The following is a 22400-nucleotide window of genomic DNA, read 5'->3' as shown; positions in this document are numbered from 1 at the left end:
TTGTTGTTAGCTAGTGTCCACGTCTCAAAAGTCAGGTGCACCAATACGGATTAGCAAGATAAATACAGTTTTTGTGTAAAGGGCGTAGTCTCATTTTACTCTTTCTCGTGTTGTGAACAATGGCGGTCAGCACTGCTGGCTCTGTAGCTGAATTGCATCTGATGTTACTACAAAAAACAGCGGCTAGCTAGCGTCAATGTGCCATTTTCTCTTTTTTTATAACACTCGATGCTATCTGGACTTGTTGAAGCATCTAAAACCTAAGAGGTAAGAGTTCTTGTAAACTTCAGTTTGCATTTAATAATGGAACCTTGTGCTTTATCTAGTTATTCTTAACTTATAGTCTCCTCTGTCTGTTTTGACAAGGCGGTGTTGCATTGTTTGCATGTGATTGACACTTGAGGACAAATACACCTAAATATTGTTTGATAACGTTACAGCAAACTGCACAGATTAGTGTGGTGAGGGTGTTGTTTCACCTGCCACACCTCGTTCTCCTCCAGCAACATGCTTCTTTTCATAGAGAATGTGGATGTAAAGTAATACAGAGTAAAATCGCCTATATGCAGTTGTGGAGAAGTACATTTACTCAAGTATTGTACTTAGTAGTTTTGACATAAGTATTTCCTTACTTTTTACTCCACTACATTTATTTACTGGTTACTTTTATACAAATAAAAACACATGATATGCTGATGTGGTGTAATGCGGAATGAATACTTTGACTCTTTTGGAGTACATTCTGATGCTTCTGCTTTTTTTGTACGATTACTTAAATACAATGTTGGAACCTGGGCTTTTATTTAAGACCATACGATACCAACATTTTTGTTTCGATCCCAAGTCAAGAATTGCGGTTTCGATTATTTTCTTAAAAAAGGGGAAACCGTCTTAAATGTCATTATTGTGCTTTATTTCAAACATGGGGGGAAAAATTGGTCAAACAAACTACTTATAGTAAATGAACTACATTATTTAAAAGTTTACATTAACTTTGGATGCTCTCTTTTCCCCTCTCCTGACAGCCAGTCGCATCCGTCTCATGCAGCTCAATGATCCAGTAAAGAGTGACCTGACAGTGAAGAATAAACATATTTATAACTAGTTTAGCTAGTTCCAGATGAAAATAAGATATTTAAGTGTGTTAGGTCTTTAACTTGAAGTACGTGTTTTGCTCTGCGCACCGGTCCCGCCACAACAGGTGGAGCTGCCGCGGTGATCACGTAGAGCTTCTTGTTCTCTGTCAGCAGAGATGTAACCAAAATACTTCCGAATTTCGTTTCGTTTACTTTTACTAAGTAAAAGATCGGAGTTCTTCTTCTAACACTGTCTATATGTAGCAATTCTAAGTATATAGCTAATGCAATGGTTGGACACTCACTCAATGTGTGTGTGACACAATGTAATACAAAAACCGGTATTTTTTACCAGAGCTGTTTGAAAACGCCTGTTCCCCCCTCCCCTTTTCTTGTTCAGCTTGTATCTCAACTGACAGGAAACTATAGAGAGGACGAGGATCACAGTGACTTCCCAGCATTAACTGCAAGACTGATTGATTGCTGGACCAATCAGAAGATGGACTAACAATCAAAACTCTCATCGACCCCTTCACCTCCCTCCTATCAGCCACCTGTTGGGCCCCCGTGGGCCCTCAGGCAGCAGGTGCGATGCAGGGCAGTAGGCAAAACACGCGGCATCCGCTGTGGCACCTCCTGTCGCCGTTCCGCACCCAGCAGGAGCGGGTATTGCTGACTCGAAGCGATAGCCTGCCAGGGGAGCAGGTGCTGAAGATCACAGTCACAGAGACTACAATGATCGAGGCGGAGTCAGGGGTGTGGAACTGGCGATCCATGACCTACCTGGGCCTCTGGTACTTCTTCAGCTTCTGCACCCTTTTCCTCAACAAGTACATCCTGTCACTGTTGGAGGGGGAGCCAAGCATGCTGGGTAAAGAAAAAGATAAATATACTTAGCCACACACATTGTTCTTTTAGGAGTACCTTACAAATTAGGACAACCCTGTCGGCTTTCTGCGGGTTGCATCGAATAAAAAAACCTGGGATTCAAAAAGCCATTGAGATTTGGCTTTCCTTCCTATGTCACATTCAGGTTCTTAAGAATATTGTCCCCAAAATTACTATCGCCAAAAACAGTTTGAGATCTACATTTTTTAATGTTTTGCTGCAGCCAGTAAGAACAGGCCGGGCTTTATCGGAAGGGGGTCTTAAAGAGACAGGTTCTTCAAAAGAGCATTCCGGGGAGAGGGTGATAACAGGTATATACGGACAGACAGTATGAGAAAAAGGTTTTAATTTGACATTAAAGCATGTAAACATGTTACAAGTACAAGTAAAAGGCAGAAATGTTAGCATTATATGGCCACTTTAAAAAGAACTAAAACCAAGCAAGGCATGAAACCTGTACAAAATGGCTTTGTTTTATTAAAATCTTATAGGTTTTAACCATACTTTTTCCTTAGAGTCACGGTTTGGAAACCTATCTTTTAAAAGACAGAAACATTTCAAATCAAATTCTTCAATAATATGGTTACAGTGGACATCCAGCTCTATTTTAAATGATGCATCCCTTTGCACTGTAAATTTGAATGTCTACCTTCCAGACAAAGGTTTATGACCACATGGTGTAGAACCAGGCTGCAGAAAAACAGCTTTGCTTCTGTGGTCATGACTCAGATGAACTATTCATAGTTACATTGGACAGATGCTCTGTGTATCAATATGAATGCCTCGTCTACTGCATGCTAAGTATAAACACAGTCTGCAAGTAACTTGTCACCAACCTTTGTGGTTTTACAGGTTTGAGCCCTTTGTCTATTGCATCATCAATTTTTTTACTAGTCATTGTTCAGCTTTTTGTAAAGCAACCCATTAGTCTTAAGATTGAACAAGAAAAACAACTTGCACAAAAAACATGTCACTTCCTTAAAATAGGTAAAAACAATAGATTTTGACTTTGCTGGTGCATTCAGGGACCCTAAAATCCAACAGATGCCAAACATTTTAATGATAGGGACTTGAACTTTTTTCTCCCACTAATTAGTTCTCTCAGATGTATTTACTGAGTTGTTTTGTTTAATATATTTAAGATTTGCTAAATTACACGTGATGAGAATGTTGCTTTGACAAAATCAGTATTGTATTTGTTGTTCCCTCAAGTGAATGGAAACGCAACAAGCAGGTAGTATGCTGCTGTTCTTGTTCTGCTTACACCTTTATTTGTCAAACAAGACAGTGGTAAATATTAGTGTTGCAGGTGACATCATGCCTCAAGTGTTTTTTGCTACCATATGCTCCCCAGGTGCTGTTCAGATGCTCTCCACCACCATCATAGGCTTCTTAAAGATGTTTGTACCCTGTTGCCTTTACCAGCACAAGTCCAGAACAGACTACCCCCCCAACTTCATCATGATCATGCTGTTTGTTGGACTCATGAGGTCAGTCCCATTCATGATTTCTTAGTCATTTAGTAAAGTTAGAGACTATCTAGTAGCTTCTAAGAGGGTAGAAAAGACGTTGTACTACATTTACAAATACTGATGCAATCTTTTGTCATATATTGGCATCATCTTTGTCTCCATTCCTCAGGTTCACCACGGTGGTTCTGGGCTTGGTGAGCCTGAAGAATGTGGCGGTGTCTTTCGCAGAGACGGTGAAGAGCTCAGCTCCCATCTTCACTGTTATCATGTCCAGGCTGATCCTCGGGGAGTACACAGGTAGACGACACGCTGAGTAAATGTCAGGAGAGAGGGGCTTTAGGGGACACTGTAGTCTTTCACTTCTGATGGAGAGTCAAACTGGTCCTGGTCTTTCCTCAGGATTTTTCTTGTTACTTGTAACATGGAGGCCAACATGCACTGAAAGTTGTTTAGTTGATGCACATAAAGGAATGTGTGCTTAGCTTATTTCTCTTATAACTCAAAATCCAGATGTGTGATTACTAACAAGTGTGGTTAAGATACACACTTAAATACATCCATGGTTGAAAAAGTGTATCATAAAAATGTGGTCTAAAACTGGATACAATATGTTACAACTTCTGACTTGATTGTAATTCAGTTAAAGTACATTGTTAACCGAGTGGAGTAAAACACCTATATTATCACCTCCATCCATTTATTTAGCAACAATTGTGTTGACAACACAGCACTAAATGTGGTTATTCCAGTTACACTACCACAACGAATTCAGCTGAATGGGTTTTGTGTTTAGAAAAAGCTTTGGACTACTTTGCTTATTTACAACGCGTGTCCTCTGTTCTGCAGGGCTGTGGGTGAACCTGTCCCTGTTCCCCGTCATGGCGGGCCTAGCACTTTGCACAGCCACAGAGATTAGCTTCAACATGATTGGCTTCTCCGCTGCGCTCTCCACCAACATCATGGACTGGTACTGCAGCACTCAACAGAACCATCCCACAGCAGTGTGATGCTCTATATGCTTTATTCAACCACTTATCTCTCATTTCAGTTTGCAGAACGTATTCTCCAAAAAACTGCTAAGTGGAGACACATACAAGTTCAGGTAAAAGACTGTGAACCCTCCTAATACCAGTGGTGAAATAAAAAAAAGTGACATGCATTTATAATACAAATCCTGGCTTATTTCAGCCCTCCAGAGCTGCAGTTTTATACCAGTGCCGCTGCAGTCATCATGCTTATACCTGCCTGGCTTTTCGTCTTGGTAGGTCAACGCACACACAATTGCTACAATTACTGCTGTACTGAATTATTGCAAGTGTATTTATAATGTGTGATATACCTAAAAGCTGTAGCTGTATGTGGCAGTGACTTTCACCCTATTATGCTTTTGGGGGTTTTCCCTTTCCTGTAGTGTGTTATATAGATTTTGGTGCATGTAAATGGTCTGCAAAGGTTAAATCCCAAAGTTCAAGCAACAGGGAGTTTCGCTGCCACACACTCCGTGCCTGAAATAGTTTGATCGTAGTACTTACTAAACAGCGGGACATCTCTAAGCTTTTGACCAGTCACAGCAAAGCCAGCCAGCTAACCAATCAGAGCAGACAGGGCTCTGGTTTTAGACAGAGGGTGAAAAGAGGTGCTGCAGCACAGGCAGTATGAGAGAAAAAAGACCTCTTTGAACATTAAAGCATGTAAACATGTTACAGTAGAGACACAAAATACAAATATGAAACCTCAAAATGAGCAGTATATGGCCCCTTTAATAACAAGCAGTCTGACACAGACAATTTCTTTCTTTGTCAAAATGTACTTTTTGGTATTTTTTTTTTATATTACGCAGATAAATATGAGCCAACCAAACACAAACATAAAAAGTAAGGAATTGAATTAACCACACCAATTTCTACCAGTGGTGAGACAATGCACTGGCAGCTTTAACATAAGAAGACATGAAGGATTCTGTATTTAGAGTACATGTTCTGATAGTTAAAGGCACAAGTTATGATGTTGATGCGTGTCATGCTCCGTCTCCATGTTTCCAGGACATCCCGGTAATCGGGAAGAGTGGCCGAAGCTTAGTCATCAGTCAAGACATTGTCCTGTTGCTGCTTTTTGACGGCGTCCTGTTCCACCTGCAGAGTGTCACTGCCTACGCACTCATGGGACGGATTTCCCCTGTTACCTTCAGGTAGGAGACAGACACAAAAGAAATACCCAACATGTGTAGTCGTGCATTTATCTTAAAGAGGAACTAAACTGTTTTACAGAAAGTCTGCAGACTGGTTGTATGGTTGCATATGCAAGTAAACAGTTCATAAAAACTGGAATAAAATAAAACGGGGGTTGCAGCAGCGCTCTTCTGAAGTCTGCTTGAGGCCACGATACTCACTAAGGATCGCACAATGGAAGTCCTACCAAACTCTCAAACCGGCCAAGTCGCATTGTTGTTAATTTGGGGGCCAGGTTCTCCCACCTGACATTAGTTTGCACTGTTAATAAAATACTTATAACTCAAGTTCTTTATGTTTTTTATTTTAATTTTGATTCTGACCGAGTTATAGAGTGAAATGTAAAATGGTGCGCTACTCCTTTAAGGGCACTCTGGTGGATTGATACGATTGATAAGACAATATTCAGGATATCTGATTAAGTTCAAATCTGTCCCGAGCTTGAAATGATTAGTACATTATGACTTGACACATTGACCTGCTGTGGCTTTGATAAAAGGTAAATGATCAACAACACTGCTTAGAAATGTTGGGTAATATTAATGTGGCTCAGTTAGGGAGCATTTTTAAATAGTCACCCTGTGGGCCCAGGTGGACTCTGGCACAATCTGGACCGTTGACCATAAACTCGCTGCTTAGTTGTAATGTAGCGCTTGTATATTAAGAGCAGCAGAACGCCAAGCAGTATATGTTCCTTTTTTGCTCTATTACTTTAAAAGAAAACTTTAAGCGACCTAACTAGCTCTATTTTTCATTTTCCATATGTAAATTAAAGGGTTTTTTCATGTATTTAAAACTTACTGTTTGTCAATATAGAAATAGAACACTGTGTTTGTTAAAAAAAGAAATGCTAAGAATATGTCATGCCATTTTTCTTAGTTAATACCTGACGTGGTCTTGTTGCTGTAGATGCAGATGTAGTGCACTCACTTTGAGCAATCTATCCTATTTTCACTAAACGAGTCATGTTTTGGCGTAATAAAGTAGGATGGAGTCATGCATCTTAAGGAATGCTCCCATATGTCACGAGTTGGATTATTCTAACAGTATAAACCTTCCTGTCTTCCTCAGTGTTGCCAGTACTGTGAAACACGCCCTGTCGGTGTGGCTGAGCATCATCGTGTTCAGCAATCAAATCTCTATCCTCAGCGCCGTCGGCACCGCCTTCGTGTTCCTGGGGGTCTTCTTGTACAACAAGGCCAGGCAGATCCAGAGGACCACCTTACGGGCCCTGGCTGCCGAGCAGAACCAAAAAACACTTCTACAGGAAAAGATCTCTACATCCCCTCAGTCACACTGACGACTCAGCACTAAAGACTACAAATACTGCCTGAAAATTGGTTCAAGGTATTAACAAAGATTCTCTTTGTGGCTGAGCAGAGGGGCTTATGGGATATTTTGTCATTGTGCACACATTCCAGATAAAGGGGACCACTTATGTAATGTTCCCCAAGGATTCGTTTTGAATGTCTTGCCCCTAAAATCTCAATTTGTATATGAATTACTCTTCCCGTTTTAACTTGAATTCTTGAAGAAAACTAATTTATTCTTGCAGGCGTCCGTGGTGAACTAAGAATGAACAACAGGAAACATTTGTGATGAATTGAAGTAAATGGTGGCCGCGTTTAACAACAGCAAAATGATATCACATTGTTTACAAACTTTCCCACATTTACAAGAACATGCATTTAGGCTAAAATCTTACTTTTAAAACATTTGCGCAATAAACGTCCCACTTTCACAGGCCAAAGTGTTTTAAATAGTAAAGCTTTAGCAAAAGTGTGAGTGTTAGGGAAGATGTTGGCATACGACTGGAGAAACGATTATTATTTTGTGTAAGATTTCATGAGAAGTTGTTTGGATATGGTTAAGACCTCATCTTCGATTCATAAAGAACTTTTTCTGTCACCATGGAGGCATACGAGAAAAACAGGGTTTAGTCCTGTGCAACAGTATAGACAGTATTTCTTTATCCCTAGCTAGATGATGTACTCACTTACACACCCTTGGCTTTATCTAATATCGGTCAGTGAAAGGGAGGGAAGCTCAGGGTGTCCTTCAGCTAAATGAAGGAAGTGACTTCTGTAAGATCTTTGTCTTACATGTGCATTCCAGAGTGTTTCTTTCTCTCTGTGGTACAGCAGCTGCTGCTGAATGTATGCTATTGTGAATATGTGTAAAGCATTGAAGCTGTAAGGTTATAATTCTGTGGTGGTGTAAGCAACACTGTATCATACCTGTGTAAAAATTTGATTGCATCTGAATATAACATCATCAGGGTGCCTGGTGACAAATGTTTTTAACAATGTGTGAAATATTTTAAAGCCACATACTGCATTCTACGAATGCTCATCCTCTATCATATACGTTGATGGTGTATGTAGATGTTTGTGTACTTTTTTTTTCTTTGTAAACTGGCTTTCCCCCCAATGCATGCTGGGAAAGCAACCTTGCCAACCTTAAAAAAAAAAGGGGCCTTTGACATAATGTATTGATGAGCAGCTGTAGATCGCGAATTCATAATCTCAAAGATTATTTTTTTTGTTACAGCTTGGGTTTTATTTTGTTGTCCTGCCTCTCAGTTTATCTCTAAAATTCTTCAGATTAGAAGGCAAACTGTTACGCAATCTGTCTGTTAAAGATTCATCAAAGCTAACAAAACAACTCCCTAATTCAACCATGACCCACTGTAGTTGATTGCCTTCTTGTTCAATGAATGATAATACGCGATAACACAAACACGGTCTGTTTTCTTTCCTCATTGGATCTATTTAAAGCCATATCACTGTGTTCCAGATGTCAGCTAATTACGTTATTACAAATAGCACAAGAAATGGCCTGAACAAAAATAAAACCCAGTTTGTAGTAATAGTTATTATTTTTTATTATAAGAAGCTTTGGGCCACATGCAACAAACCCTGTTTATTGTTACTATCGATGTAATGCCACAGTTCTTGATAAGATCTGTATAGACAAATGTGTGTTTCCTACATCGTTATTTTAACCAAAAGCAGCTGCATGGTGCCAATAATCAGATTCTTTTTCACTATACTGCTACAATCTTTCTGCCTCAAGTCTCCTACACAAATGGTGTTAGGTTCAGGCTTCTCGTCTGTTTTATGGTTGGACAAATCCATGATGATCATTGTCAGTCTGGCAGTTACGGTTTGAGCATTTTCATTATGTTCTACTTTTGTGCCTCAAGAAAAGTGTCTTTTGTTCTTTAATTTGATTATAAATGTTGTCTGACTTGAACATATTTCCAATAACTTCATGTCCTTCTGTTTTCCTTTTTAATGTTGATAAGTTGTTTCTTGGTGCCATTTAAATCCAGGAGTAGGGAAATATTTGATATTGATTCCCTACAAATATATCTTTCTACAATTCTCTTCCGTCTTTGGAATGATGTTTCGAGAGGTAAGTCCAAAAATGTTTTGAGTATTTTATCATTAAAGCTTCAGAAGTGGAAGTGTTGAGGTGAGAGCAACTATTAACTGTTTGGGATCAAAGATGTAAAAGTATTCACTAATGTAACTCTAGGGAGTTTTAAATGATGTTTGGTGGACATTAAAGAAAATAAAAATATTTCTAAGCATATTTTGTAAGTTGATTTGGTCTGCCAGTATTAACAGTGATCTCTTGTTGCATTGCTGATTTGGTATCGTAAATGTAAAACAAACATAAGCTATAAAAAAGGTTGGAAATTGAAACTAAATAAAAACAATTATTTAAAGAATCTCAACTGTAAGGAAGATGACTAGGGCCACATGTGAAAAAAACACAATTAAATCTTGATTTGTAACAAGTGATCCTTTGCACACAGCACAGTTTGATCCATTGTTGATGTAGTATAATATAATTGTTGTACATTTTGTCCTGCTAATCCTGTATCCATAGAAATGGTTTATTAAAGCAGGCTTAACTCAAAGTTCATCCAATCCCGGCAAGTCTTTAAGACCAGGGACCTTACTTAGCAAGCTGAAAAAAAAACCCATCCTCAGAGCAACAGTTCAATGGTCTTATTTCCACAGTGCAAAAGGTGCAATGTGTACAGAACCCACAAAGGAAGCAGCACATTCAAATGACACAGAGACTGTTAAATGATGAGTGGAGACTCCTGTTGGTATACACAAGTTATTTCTATGTGGGGTTTCTAGGAAAAACTCCATGGACCAGACACCAGAAAAGGAAATCCTCAACATACTTTGTACTGTTTTTATTAAGAAATCATTCACTGTTGGTATCCAGTTCAGAGTAATAAAATGCTTGGAAAGAAACACTTGTCGGTCCGCAGCATTGTTCACATTCATATTCTGTCAAGAATTTGGGATGATCGATCGATTGATGTCGATAAACATGAGCAGCTTGATATGATATCATTGTTTAAGGCAGTTCAATTCACAGGATGCTGAATCTGAAAATCTTCATCAGGTGGAGTGTTTTCAGGTTTTTAAAGAGTCTAAATATGTCATCTCTTCGGGGGATAGAAAAGTTTCATGAGACTCTCGTAGCTTAGGAAGGTGACGGCGTTGACGGGGAAGGCCCTCAGACTGTTCAGGGTGAGGCCTTTGAAGAAGACCCTGACTCCCTCCTCTCTGAGGCTCACTCTCATGCAGTGGAGGACCCCGCTGTACTCCCGGCCGCCAGCCCCCGACATCTGGAGCCGGGCTTTCACCACGTCCATGGGTGTGGCGAGGGCCCAGGTCACCACTCCCGCCACGCCGCCCGCCATCAGTATTGCATATGTACCTGAGGACAGAAAAATATGAGATATTAAGTGTGGAATGCTACATCAAAATAAAGTCAATATTTGGAATCTGGAGGCCGTTTGAGTACAGTGAACGCATTGTCATGTTCAAGAAACCAGTTTGAGAAGATTTGAGCTTTGTGCAGCGCGATGCCCTGCTGCAAGAATATGGTCAAAAAGGGATGGACATGGTCAGCAACAATACTCAGGTAAGCTGGGACGTTTAAACAATGCTCAATTGGTAATAAGGGATACAAAGTATGCCAAGAAAATATCCCCCACACCCTTACACCACCACCAGGCTTAACTGCTGATACAGGCATGATGGATCCATGCTTTCACGTTGTTTGCGCCAAAATCTGAACCTACTGTCCGAATGTTACAGCAGAAATCGAGAGTCATCAGAGCAGGCAACACTTTTCCAATCTTCTATTGTCCAGTTTTGGTGAGCCAGTGCAAATTGTAGCATGTGTTTCCTGTTCTTAGCTGACAGGAGTGTCTCCTGGTGTGGTCTTCTGTTGCTGTAGCCTATCTAGATATTAGTGTTTACGAGCAGTTAAACAGTTGCAACTAATAAAGTGGCCAGTGAGTGTACAGTATATGACCTCTTGTCTCAGATACATTTTACCTCTTAAATGTATCATTGAACAAAAACACTTTGGTTTTGACTATTATTTATAAGAGCTGAAATTAAAAGCACACAAAAAGGTTATTTCTCACATATTTTCGTTTTGCATTAGTTCTGCTATGGAAAACTTCCAAGTGCCAAGATAATCCAAGTAACAACTATGGCTTATCAAGCTGCTGATTAAACAGCATGATTATCACACAGGTGTGCCTTAGCACTGGTCCCAATGAAAAGCCACTAAATAATGTGCAGTTTAATCACAGAACACATGTTACTGATGTTATAAGGTTAAATGGAACGTGCTATTGGCATGTTGACAGCAGGAATGTCCACCAGAGCTGTTCATTTTGTTCTTTTTAATTATCTTCTATGTCGTTTCCTTAAGGAGGACATATTATGATTATTTTCCGTTTCATATTTTTATTTTGTGCCTCTGATGTGACATGATTACATGCTCTAATGTTCAGTATGTTATGAGCTGGTTTATTATAGACAACAAACAAAGGTGTATTACGTTGATATAAATATGAATGCACAGAGATACCGTGACAAGTCGCTGAGACACATTTTCATGGCATTCATCCATCTCCATCACATCCTGTTGCAGCCTTGTGAAGCATATCCCCATTTGTCAAGGATCTGCACACAATTTCTGGAAAACATAAATATCCTTGCATTGCCTGCAAGTGTATGTCAACTATTTAGCATGTTTGGGATGCTGTGGGTCAGTGGGTACCTACATTTGCACAGCCATTAAAGACGAGTGTGCCAATTGTGTGTAGAAAACTTTACGAGGCACATGGTGGTCAGACTAATTCTGTATGGTGTCTGTGCCTAAAAAAATGCATTTCTGTAACCCTGACCATGTGAAATTCAAATTCAAAAAATGTTTTCAAGATAAAACAAAAAATAGCTGTTTAATGTGACCAGCACCAGGTGCACCTGTGTGATATTCAACATCTTGATAAGCCGCAACTGTCACCTGAATGGATTATCTTGACAGGGAACAACGTTTTGGAATAATTTATCACTGAAATTTGAAAGAAAAAAGTCTATAGTGTGTTAAGTAAAAGGCTGAGATCTTTAACTTTTAAACGTTCTATTTTTGTTCAGTTCATTTCCTCATAATTTGTATTTAAAAAGTTTAAAATTTGGCTTAGCGGGTCTTCATTTTGATGTACCATTTTTATTAATAACCTTCCATATTTCATAAACTGCCCTGCATACATATTTAATTACTGAGGGTCGTACTGTTGCACTATTGCCTCTGAGACCAACCTGGCTCTTTGCCGCTCTCGGTCAGAGCCTTTCGCGTGACCTCATAAGGCAGGAAGTAGAATCCATAGCAGGGAATGTCCCTCAGGGCGAGGGCCATCCCTCCTCTGAACAGACCCCTGGGACCATCCTCCTTCAGGATGCTGGCGACACAATGAACCGGGCCACGGTATCGAGCAGTTGTTGTTTGACCCTGCAGACGCACCTTGACCAGGTCAATGGGTACGCAAACAAACACCTGAAGGCAGATCAGATAAAGGGTAAGGACACATTGTTCTTAGCAGCTTTGAATAAGAAATAAATATTGTTTTGGAAACTCTTGGAAACCTCCTAGTGGTCTAATAAAATACTGATTATTTACCAAATCAAATGATTGTCCCCATGACCTTTCCATCACCACAATCAGGTCAGAAATAATTATTGACTCATGGCCCTATTCCCAAAAGTTACCTTAAAGTACGCATGGTACTCTGACAATGAATTATAATGACGTTTGGCGCCCTCTTCTGTTAAGGCAATCGATGTTGACAAATTTTCAAGGTTTTTCTAACCTTACAGCCTCTACCTGAACCCAAGCGACATGCAAATTGTCGAACTGCACACCGAAAATATCTACAATGTACGTGGTTGAAAGCTACATGTTTGATTTTCCTGACCCTGGGCATCTCCTCAGGACCCCGGCTCAGGTCACATTCTTGATCTAGCAGCAAGACTTTTGTTCTGTGGGATGTAATAAACATTGCAACCTCTAGAGGCCAGTAGCACATTACACTTAAAGTTTAATTTCCCCATAACATCTGAATTGCATCTTGGAGTATGTGGGAAACACATACAACAAGAAATGAGTGATAATTTGCTTACACCTCTGTTAAAGCAGAGTTTTCTCAGCCTATAATGTCACATTTGAAAGTACTTGCAGTCCTATCTATCCAGTAATATTTGCAGTTATGTTAATTACAAAGGTGTTTTGAAAGAAGCCAGACCATGACCGATAGTTCTTTTTACCTGCACCAGGCCTGAGAAGCATCCGGCAGCGATAACATGTGCAGCAGAAGGTTCTTTGCCTTGGTTTCGGTCGCTGCGCTCAGACTGAGTGAGGTAGTCTAAGGCATTACTGTATGAGCCAAAGACAATGGAGTTGTTGATGCCCGTAGTCAGCACCGGAAATGCCATGCCTTTGAAGAATCCACGGAGCTGATATAATAAAGGCATTACAACAAGTCAAATATCCATCAATATTTTGAGGTGGAGGCTGGAGCTATCTGTGTCGGGATATACAGTATGTGGTGCAACAATTTAAAAGGGCAAAACACTTACCCCCTCAGCAGAGTAGGTTTTAGCTATACAATGAAATATCCCTTTGTATGCAGAATGGGCCTGCAGGCGCACCTACAAATAAAACATGTGGTTACAAAACTAGGTTTATGCATTTAGTCATGTTTATAAGTTTCAGTTTGGCATGCACCTTCACAGTATCCACTGGATGTCCAACTGCCAGGCCCACTGCACCTACAATAACCGACAGGGAAATGTTACTTCTGTACATCATAATATTCTAAATATTCTATTCAATCAATATCTGTTTTCTGTCACAAAAAAAACATTTAAAAAGTTTTTCTTACCTGAAATGCTCCCAGCTAAGAATTCTAAAAGAGGCATGTCTGGCTCAAATTCACCACCTGCGAAAAATACCAGCGTGGTTTTAAAGATAAAATATGAAGATACTGCTTTACAGCTGCTATAAAGCCACCTGACTATAGTCCTGCAGCCAAGTAAGGTTAATATGTGACAGTTAGGTTAGGTAAATGTTTACATCAAAGTTGGCAAAATCCTGTAAAACTGCAAAGAAAAACAAACAAACACTTCAGCCAGTCTCTCTTTCACATATCCCTAACATGGACATTGATAGTGAAAGATCCTAAACATAAGCCCATTTGATGTAAATATATACATAACTGGCTAATTCGAGTATTAAAAGTATTAAGAGTACCGAAACAAGGGAGCAAAAGTGGTTTTAGCAGCAAAATAGCTGTTTAAAAAAGAAAAACTAGCTTAGAATATCTAAAAGTAATTCATTACTTTCTCAAATGTTGTGGACACACTCAACTTTAATAGTGTATGTGCATTTTTACTATTGCAAGCCATACTTCGAGCGTTTTAAGCGTTAGATATTGTTAGCCTGTCTCTCTAGCTTAACACTTTACTGCATTGTCATAACCAGTTTAATAGCAAATGTGTGTTGTCATACAGCGCATATCGTGCAAAAAAGGTGAATTACACCAAACAAGTTGCCTACCTTTTGTAAGTATCACGTCATAGTCTGAATAGCGTAATCCACATCTTTTTCATTGTAAACCTCTGCACAATCTTCCCGAAGTATTCATGAATCAAGGATCCCTGGCTCTGCAGAGACTGCGGTAGAGGTCTCTAAGCAACCGGCAGTTAGAACACCATTTCCTGTTTGACAATGCATCCTTCAAAATAAGGGTACGAATAAGTCGTTGTATAACAAAACAATATACATAATACCTAACATGACAGATTTTAGGTATTATGTGCGTGTTCTCATGCTGGTACAGGCACAATTATGCATCTGATATTGTAACACTTGTAAGTGTTGCTACTGAATGTAGAGGGACAGCAGAAAAAGTCCACATATGGCATTTGGATGAAAGCAATGTAAGGTTTTTCTCATTTCTGCTAAAATAATCTTTTCAGTATTGAATCTGTTCATTTTATCTGTGATATTCTTCAAGTTCAGTAAATAGAACTGTTGATAGACAGGTTTAATTCAACATAATTTAAGATTGTTATTGCAAAGATGCATCGCTATATATATTTTTTAATGATATTTAAGCTTCTTTATAAACTTTGGCCCATCATTTCTTATTCCAATAATCTATGACTTTAAGGTTTGAAAGTGTAATTGATTGATTTCTGCTAAAATGATTGATATGCGTAGTGCAGCATTGACGTATTAAAAAGAGTCCATTTGGTCACTGATTAGGACAATTAGGAACACTCTGTTTCTCTGTTATAACCATCCATCCATCCATCCATCCATCCATCAATCTTCTCCCGCTTTTCTGTCAGGGTCGCAGAAGTAACAGCTCCAGCAGAGAGCCCCAAACTTTCCTTTCCCTGGCCACATCAACCAGCTCTGACTGGGGGATTCCAAGGTGCTCCCAGGCCAGCGAAGAGATATAATCCCTCCACCTGGTCCTAGATCTACCCCGTCACGAAGCGACTGCAGTACCGCAGTTCTCCGGCCCATCTCACGCTCCATTGTTCCCTCACTCGAGAACAAGACCCCGAGATACTTGAACTCCTTCACTTAGGGTAAGGCTTCATTCCCTACCTGGATAGGACAGTCTATAGGTTTCCTGCTGAGAACCATGGCCTCAGATTTGGAGGTGCTGATCCTCATCGCAGCCGCTTCACACTCAACCGTGAACCGATCCAGTGAGTGCTGAAGGTCACAGACCGATGAAGCCATTAGGACCACATCATCTGCAAAAAGCAGTGGTGCAATCCTTAGCCCACCAAACTGCAGACCCCCTCCCCCACGACTACGCCTCGAAATCCTGCCCATGAATATCACAAACAGGATTGGTGACAAAGCACAGCCCTGGCGGAGGCCAACCCCTAACCGGAAATCGGTCAGACGTGCTACTGAGGACCCGGACACAACTCTCGCTTTGGGAGTACAGAGATTGGATGGCCCTGAGTAGAGACCATCACCCCATAGTCCTGCAGCACCTCCCACAGTATCTCCCTGGGAACCCGGTCATACGCCTTCTCCAAATCCACAAAGCACATGTACACCGGATGAGCGTACTCCCAGGCCCCCTCCAGGATCCTTGCGAGAGTGAAAAGCTGGTCCATCGTTCCACGACGAGGACGAAAACCGCTTTGTTCCTCCTCAATCTGAGATTCCACAATCGGCCGGTCTGTTATAACACCTTGGTTAATTTGTCTCTTAGGGATCTTCCTCCTGCTCCTTGGGGTTTGTTGTTGTAGTTTAACCGGCAGAAGACCATTGATCTGTGACATGATTTGGTAGCACTACACTGCATAAAAGACACCATATTGAGTATCGTACACAAGAAAATGTCACCAAAATTATGCAAAAGGACCTTCCTTACTTGTTGGTTTTGGAATAACAAAGAGGAGACCATTATTGTGTGAAGATGAATTTGGTAGCAATAGCCATTGTGAAAAAACTATTAAATTGATTTGGGTAGCATTACACTGTAAAATAGTAAAGATATTAAATATTTTACACAATGTAAGCTGTCCAGTAGGGGTGGCCTTTTTGTTGTTGTTGTTTAAACGTAAATTAGGTTGTAGCTTGTCTACTTTACTACGGTTGGTATGACACTTCACAAATGATTTGTTTAAGTTTCCATCAAGTTTTAGTCCTAACTTTACTGTATACCCTGTCTGTGATCAAGGTGCACAATACCCATGTGACATTAAACAGAGATAATTGGTTAAGTTGTATATCTAATAATATTAATAATAATGCAGATTTATATAAATATATTTATATGGTAATTGTTTTGAACTTTTCCTTATGTAAGCTGTTTACACTGTAGTACCAGTTTTTTTGCATAGTGTAAGAAAACACATTGAATATGAATTATACTTGAAATAAATCAAATATAATATAACGTAATTGTTGATTTGTTGTGATAAAGTGTCTGCTGGCTAGAATATTGAAATACTGAAAAATTAACCCAGAAGTGTAAAGTAACTAGTACATTCAGTCAAGTCCTTTACATACAATTTGAGGTACTTGCTCTTTACTTGAGTATTTCAATTTGTTTTGTCTACTATTTGTTTACTCGACAACAATTCATCAATAGTTAACTTTTACTCCATAACATTTATTTAATAACTTTAGCTACTTTGCAGATTTTTATTTGTCCAGATTTTCACTAAACTACCTGCTATAGTTTAATAAACTCCCCTCTGGAAGGGTTATCCGGACAAGTACGGCGGATACAACTCGAGTCACTTTACGAAGTTTTATTGCGCACACATACACAATAAATTCACCCACTGATTAGCCCAATTGTTTCAGCTACACTAGCCCGTTGGTAACGTTAGTTACTTAGTGACATTTAGTTAGGTTGTAAACCTGCAATGCAAACACAAAACAAAACCCGAATTAACCAATGAAATTATACACTCGTTCATATTAACATTAATTCCTGATTTAACCTAGCTTAGTTTATAGTCACACCGACAAGGCGTACCAGTCCTGACCATCAATTGAATGAAAACAACAAAAGGGGGAGGCACCTTGTGGCGAGTTGTGCATATACACACACACAGGTCGGAAACCAAGTATGATAACAAAATAAACCTTAATATAACATGAAAGATATTACAGCAATCAGTTACAGTAACCTGGTTTGATTACAATATAAATATAAACATAACTCTTCCTATCACTTATAAATATATATATATATATATATATATATATATATATAAAGCAATAGTTTCCTCTGCTGGAAAGTTCTACACCTCCCACTTGGGCTACTGATTCTCGAATCCAAGTAGGCCACCATAACCAGCTCAAACAGTTAAACTTCTATATGAATTTCACCCCATAACCATGCACATAACGTTGCACTCTTGAACACGAATGCCACAATATGAATAACTACAGGATCAAGGTAGTTTTAATGTCCATAACCAACACTCATCATCCTTGATGAGATGACATCTTGATATCCTTTACCGAAACACACCACCAACCTCTAAGAGAATGGCGGTGGGGGAGCCTTGATCCTTTACCGAAACACACCATGGTGGGGCTCCTTTACTGTCCTTTACCAACCGAAACACACCATGGTGGGGAGGTCATTTGCTCCTCCACTGGTAGCAGGACCACCAGCCTCCTAACGTCCCTGTTGAGGGACAGTTCTCAGCACCACGGCTTCTCTTGGACTGCCTGCCGACAACCGGACAGCTTTGGCATGTTCTCACTCTCACGTCTCGTACTACACCCTTCACATCAGGACACGCCTCCACGACTCGACCCAGCCTGAACTGGCCCCTCAGCGCGTTCTGGTCAGCCAACCACACCAGGTCCCCCACCGCAACATTTCTAGCAGGCGCGTGCCACTTCTGTCAGATGTAGAGACCCGGACCCGCCAGCTGGCTCCACCGCTTCCAGAACTTGTTGACCTCGATCTGGACTGCTCTCAGACGGACGACGGGGTAAGTTGGATACTCGAACCCTCCGGCGTCCCCACTGGGTCCTGCGCATCCCAGGTGTCTTTATTTAGCCTACCAGCCTCCTGGAAGGCTCTTCTCACAAGGATCACTCCTTTCTGTTTCACAGGTGTTGCTAGACCGATCGGGTCAAACAGCCCGGCAACCTGGCTCAGTAGAACCCGACGAGTCAGCGGTTTTAGTGTCTTCACTTCCACTTCTTCCGCGAGGTCAATCTCAGTTCTCATCTTCTTCTTCCTTCTGGAGAAGTTGATGGAGACCATCACAAAGAGTTTGTCCTCTTGCACGAGGTAACCAACCCCCAGGGCTTTATTGTCTTCCTCCCCTAGCTGGTTTGGCAACATCAAAGTCACCGGCTTGGACTCTGTTCCTTCCCGCCTCCCACTTTGACCAGACCGGACCCAGGGCTTGAGGTAGAAGCCTCCTGCTTTTAATATCTCCTCCACTCCCTCTAGGACCTTGTCTAGGCATTGCGGGTCATTGTGGGACGTGAGGAGGTCATCGACGCAGGAGTCTTCTTCAATGACTCTTCTCTCCTCCCTCATATCAGAGAACTGGGGAAACTTTGCAGTCTCCCGCATGGCAACCTGCGCAATGCACCCCGCCGGTTTGTCTCCCATGTTCACCCTTACCACAGCGTAGTCCTCAATCTCCTCATTTGGTGAGTCCCTCCACAGGAATCGATGCACATGAACTTCTCGTTCCTCCAGCCACACCGAATTATACATCTTAGTGATGTCTCCGATAGCTGCGTGTCCTCCCTCCCGGAATCTGAGGAGCACCGCTCTGATGGGATTGAGGACGTCTGGGCCTTTGAGTACCATGCTATTCATGCTCACCCCTCTGAACTCCTGACTGCTATTCCAGACAAGGCGCACCGGCGTAGTCACTGAGTGGGGGTTTGGTGCGGTTAGGTGACTCACCCACCATATGGCACCATCCCAGCTGTCCATTACGTCCTTGGTGAGTTTAACAGCAGCTCCCCTCTCCACCATCTTGTGAACTTGCCTTGTGTAAGCGTCTTTCCACATGGGGTCTTTCATGAGCCGCTTCTCAGACCTCAGGAACGTTGCTTCCACAGCCTTTCGGTTATTGGGAAGAGAGGCTGGGTTTTCCTTCCAGGGGTACATTGCATCCCAGTGTGGCTGGCTGCTGTGTGTGTCACACTCTCTGAAGGTCAGGCCTGCCCTTATTATCTCCAGCTCCTTCTCGTCAGCCAGGGACATCTCCTTTCCTCCCGGTCGGCACTTTCCACAGCGACACCCTCCGCAGGCAGGGTCACAGGCCGCTCCGATACTGTCCCATCTCAGCCACTCAATGACCTCTTTATTGCACGTTGCTGTCATTCGAACTTCCACCCTGCTTTCTAGTTCCAAATGGCATCCCGGCCTTCCTACAAAGTGTTCTTCAACTTTGACGGCCACTGTCCTCATGGAGTGTGCGAAGTGCGTCTTTGAGTGCCATGTGGTCACCTCCACTTCTTCAAAGAGGTCCGGATGCATACCACTCACGGTCTTGCCTAGGGGACCATCCCACAATACCAGGTCGCCGACCCTTTGCAGTCTTTGAGGAGCTAACCGGCCTTCTCGGGTACTGATCAGTAGATCGATCTCCTCCGGGCGGGCCAGTCCTCCCGGCTCAACTTCAGGAAAAAACTGCTCCAGCCGCTTCGATGTCACCACTCTGTCCACTTTAGCGATGTCTTCCATCCCGTAACAGATCATTTCGTGGAGCTTCAGGGTTCCTCGTGAGGTCCACACTTTTATTGTCACAAGATACCTTTTTGTATTAACTTTCACCTTCATTGTGCCGACACCATACACAACAAGTGAGATCGGTTCACCTGTCAGCCCTAGTCTTTCCGCAGCTTGGTGCGTAATGTAATTGGTGTCAGACGCAAGATCGACCAAGGCGCCAAGGCCGTCTCCTCTCTTTGTCGTGACAGGTACGAGCATCATGAGGACCGGATGTTCCTTCAAGCCGCTCTGTTCTATCAGACTCTCACCGGAAAACACTCTCGACGTTACCTTGTTAGTACAAGCTCTGCGGACAGCTTGTAACTGGTGGGGAGTCAGTCCCAACTCGGCGAACACAACCTCTTGCTCCTCTGTCGGACCACGAGGTCCCCTCTTTCCTTCCGCTTTGTTTTCCCTCTTAACAGCATCCTCCTTTGTCGGTGCCATAGGGCAGAGGAAATAGTGGTGGTCCACAGGAGTGTCGCCCTTCTTACACTCCTCCTTTCGACAGAGAAACCTTGAGGTGCAGGCACCATCGACCCCATGAACATCCAAGCACTTTGTACATGCTTTTGCCTTTTTCACCTGAGCTTTCTTCTCTGACAGATTGGCCTTCCTGAAAGTCTTACAGCGAAACAATTTTCCTCCGTGTTCTTCACCACCACACACAGTGCATGGCGACTGCTGGGAGTCTCTTTTGACCGCACTTGCTGTAGTCTTAGTGAACGACTTTTTTTCTTTCCATCTGTCACTCGGCTTCTCCCGGTAGCTTGGTCTCTCGGGTGCGTTAGCAGGCCATGGCTTGCTGGGTAGCAACTGCTCCAACCTCACAAGTAACGACCTTTGTCTTCCAGGAACAGCAAGAGCCTGTCGAAACGGTTTCCTGAGTGGACACTGTTAACAGGGTTTCTTACATACATGAGCCACTCTCTTTTCATGATATCAGGGAGTTTACTCTCTAAAGACCGAATCACCAGCTGGTTCTGTATAGCGTCAACACACCCCAGGTCTGTGAGGTCCAATGCTGCCCTCTCCACTGAGGATCAACTCTAACGTCTCCCGTGACTGGTGGTTCCTTACAACAGGTCGTGATTGTAGCTCCACCACGATCTCTTCTGCCGTTTGCGCTTTATCACCATACCAGTTCTCTAATTCCCTGAAGATATCGTTTGCGTCTCTGCAACGCAACAGTCTGAGCTCATTTCTCACAGCCTCACCTATACCGTCTAGCAAATGAAGTTTCTTGCATTCCCGTGACCCTGTAGGTTCTGCCTGCGCCTGGATACTCTCCCATTCAGCCTTCCAGCGCCAATAATCCCTCCTGTCCCCGGAAAACTTAGGCAAACTTATGGGTGGGAGCCTTATTTTAGGTCGGGCCCACTGAGAGTTGTTACCCCACCCTTCGTGCACACCAGAGCCGCTATATGACCCGCTACTTCCTTGTCCCATGCTGAGATCGAAGGGCGGAACAGCCCGAACGTTAGACAGTTGTGGCGTGCTGGCGAGGGTCGGAGGTGGAGCAAAACTAACAATAAGTCCACCGTCAGACTGTCATGACTGCGGGTGGGCTGTAATGTCTGTTGGGGAGTACTGTCAGTGGCGGCTGCCGCATACCCGCTCGGAGGTTGACTACTGACCTTAGCAACTTGAGCAACGCTGGTAGTGATGTTTGCTCTGTCGCTTGATGTGACATCCCCACTGACTGCGTCATCATCTCCCGTGTCTTCATCCTCCCTCTCCTCACCTCCATCATCGCTGCAATCATCATCGTGTTCTGTACTGTTCTTCCTTACGACCTAATTTTCACGCCGGCATGTCCACTCATCCATCAGTTGCTCCTTGCCCTCTTTCAGTGATAAAAAGAGCACCCATTTCTCCTTTCCATGCGGCCGATAATCTCTCCAGGTGTACACAGTGTTTCTGAGCTCATGGAGTTTTCTTTCCAGTTTACTGCTTTCGATCCCTTGCTGCGTCCATGGCACTACTTTATCTCTTCCAAGTGCCTCAGCCCGATCAAAAACAGATTTGAACTGCGTTACAAGAGCACCTATATCTGGTGCTGCATACTTGGACCACAGCATTCCCATGACTGTGTTCTCAG

General features: G+C 42.1%; 2 protein-coding genes across 2 annotated transcripts; one reads left to right on the top strand and one right to left on the bottom strand.

Moving 5' to 3' along the window:
- Nucleotides 1-9259, top strand: LOC134865644 (solute carrier family 35 member E2A-like). Its single transcript, XM_063885305.1, has 9 exons — nucleotides 1-267; nucleotides 1477-1947; nucleotides 3319-3454; nucleotides 3606-3733; nucleotides 4283-4403; nucleotides 4485-4538; nucleotides 4625-4697; nucleotides 5479-5624; nucleotides 6736-9259. The coding sequence occupies exons 2-9, from the start codon at nucleotides 1668-1670 to the stop codon at nucleotides 6962-6964; spliced, it is 1167 nt and encodes a 388-aa protein (XP_063741375.1). The 5' UTR covers nucleotides 1-267; nucleotides 1477-1667; the 3' UTR covers nucleotides 6965-9259.
- A 560-nt stretch (nucleotides 9260-9819) lies between these two features.
- LOC134865653 (solute carrier family 25 member 45) lies at nucleotides 9820-14742 on the bottom strand. The gene is made up of 7 exons (XM_063885316.1): nucleotides 14611-14742; nucleotides 13937-13993; nucleotides 13780-13823; nucleotides 13632-13703; nucleotides 13320-13508; nucleotides 12318-12552; nucleotides 9820-10413 (listed from the first exon to the last, which is right to left on the bottom strand). Exons 2-7 carry the CDS (start codon nucleotides 13971-13973, stop codon nucleotides 10133-10135), a joined length of 858 nt encoding a protein of 285 aa, XP_063741386.1. The 5' UTR covers nucleotides 13974-13993; nucleotides 14611-14742; the 3' UTR covers nucleotides 9820-10132.
- Nucleotides 14743-22400: the final 7658 nt, after the last annotated feature.

The sequence above is a fragment of the Eleginops maclovinus genome, chromosome 1, assembly GCF_036324505.1.
Source record: "Eleginops maclovinus isolate JMC-PN-2008 ecotype Puerto Natales chromosome 1, JC_Emac_rtc_rv5, whole genome shotgun sequence".
Classification (NCBI taxonomy): domain Eukaryota; kingdom Metazoa; phylum Chordata; class Actinopteri; order Perciformes; family Eleginopidae; genus Eleginops; species Eleginops maclovinus.
Note: the sequence above shows the minus strand (reverse complement) of the source record. Positions and strands in the feature narration are given on the sequence as shown.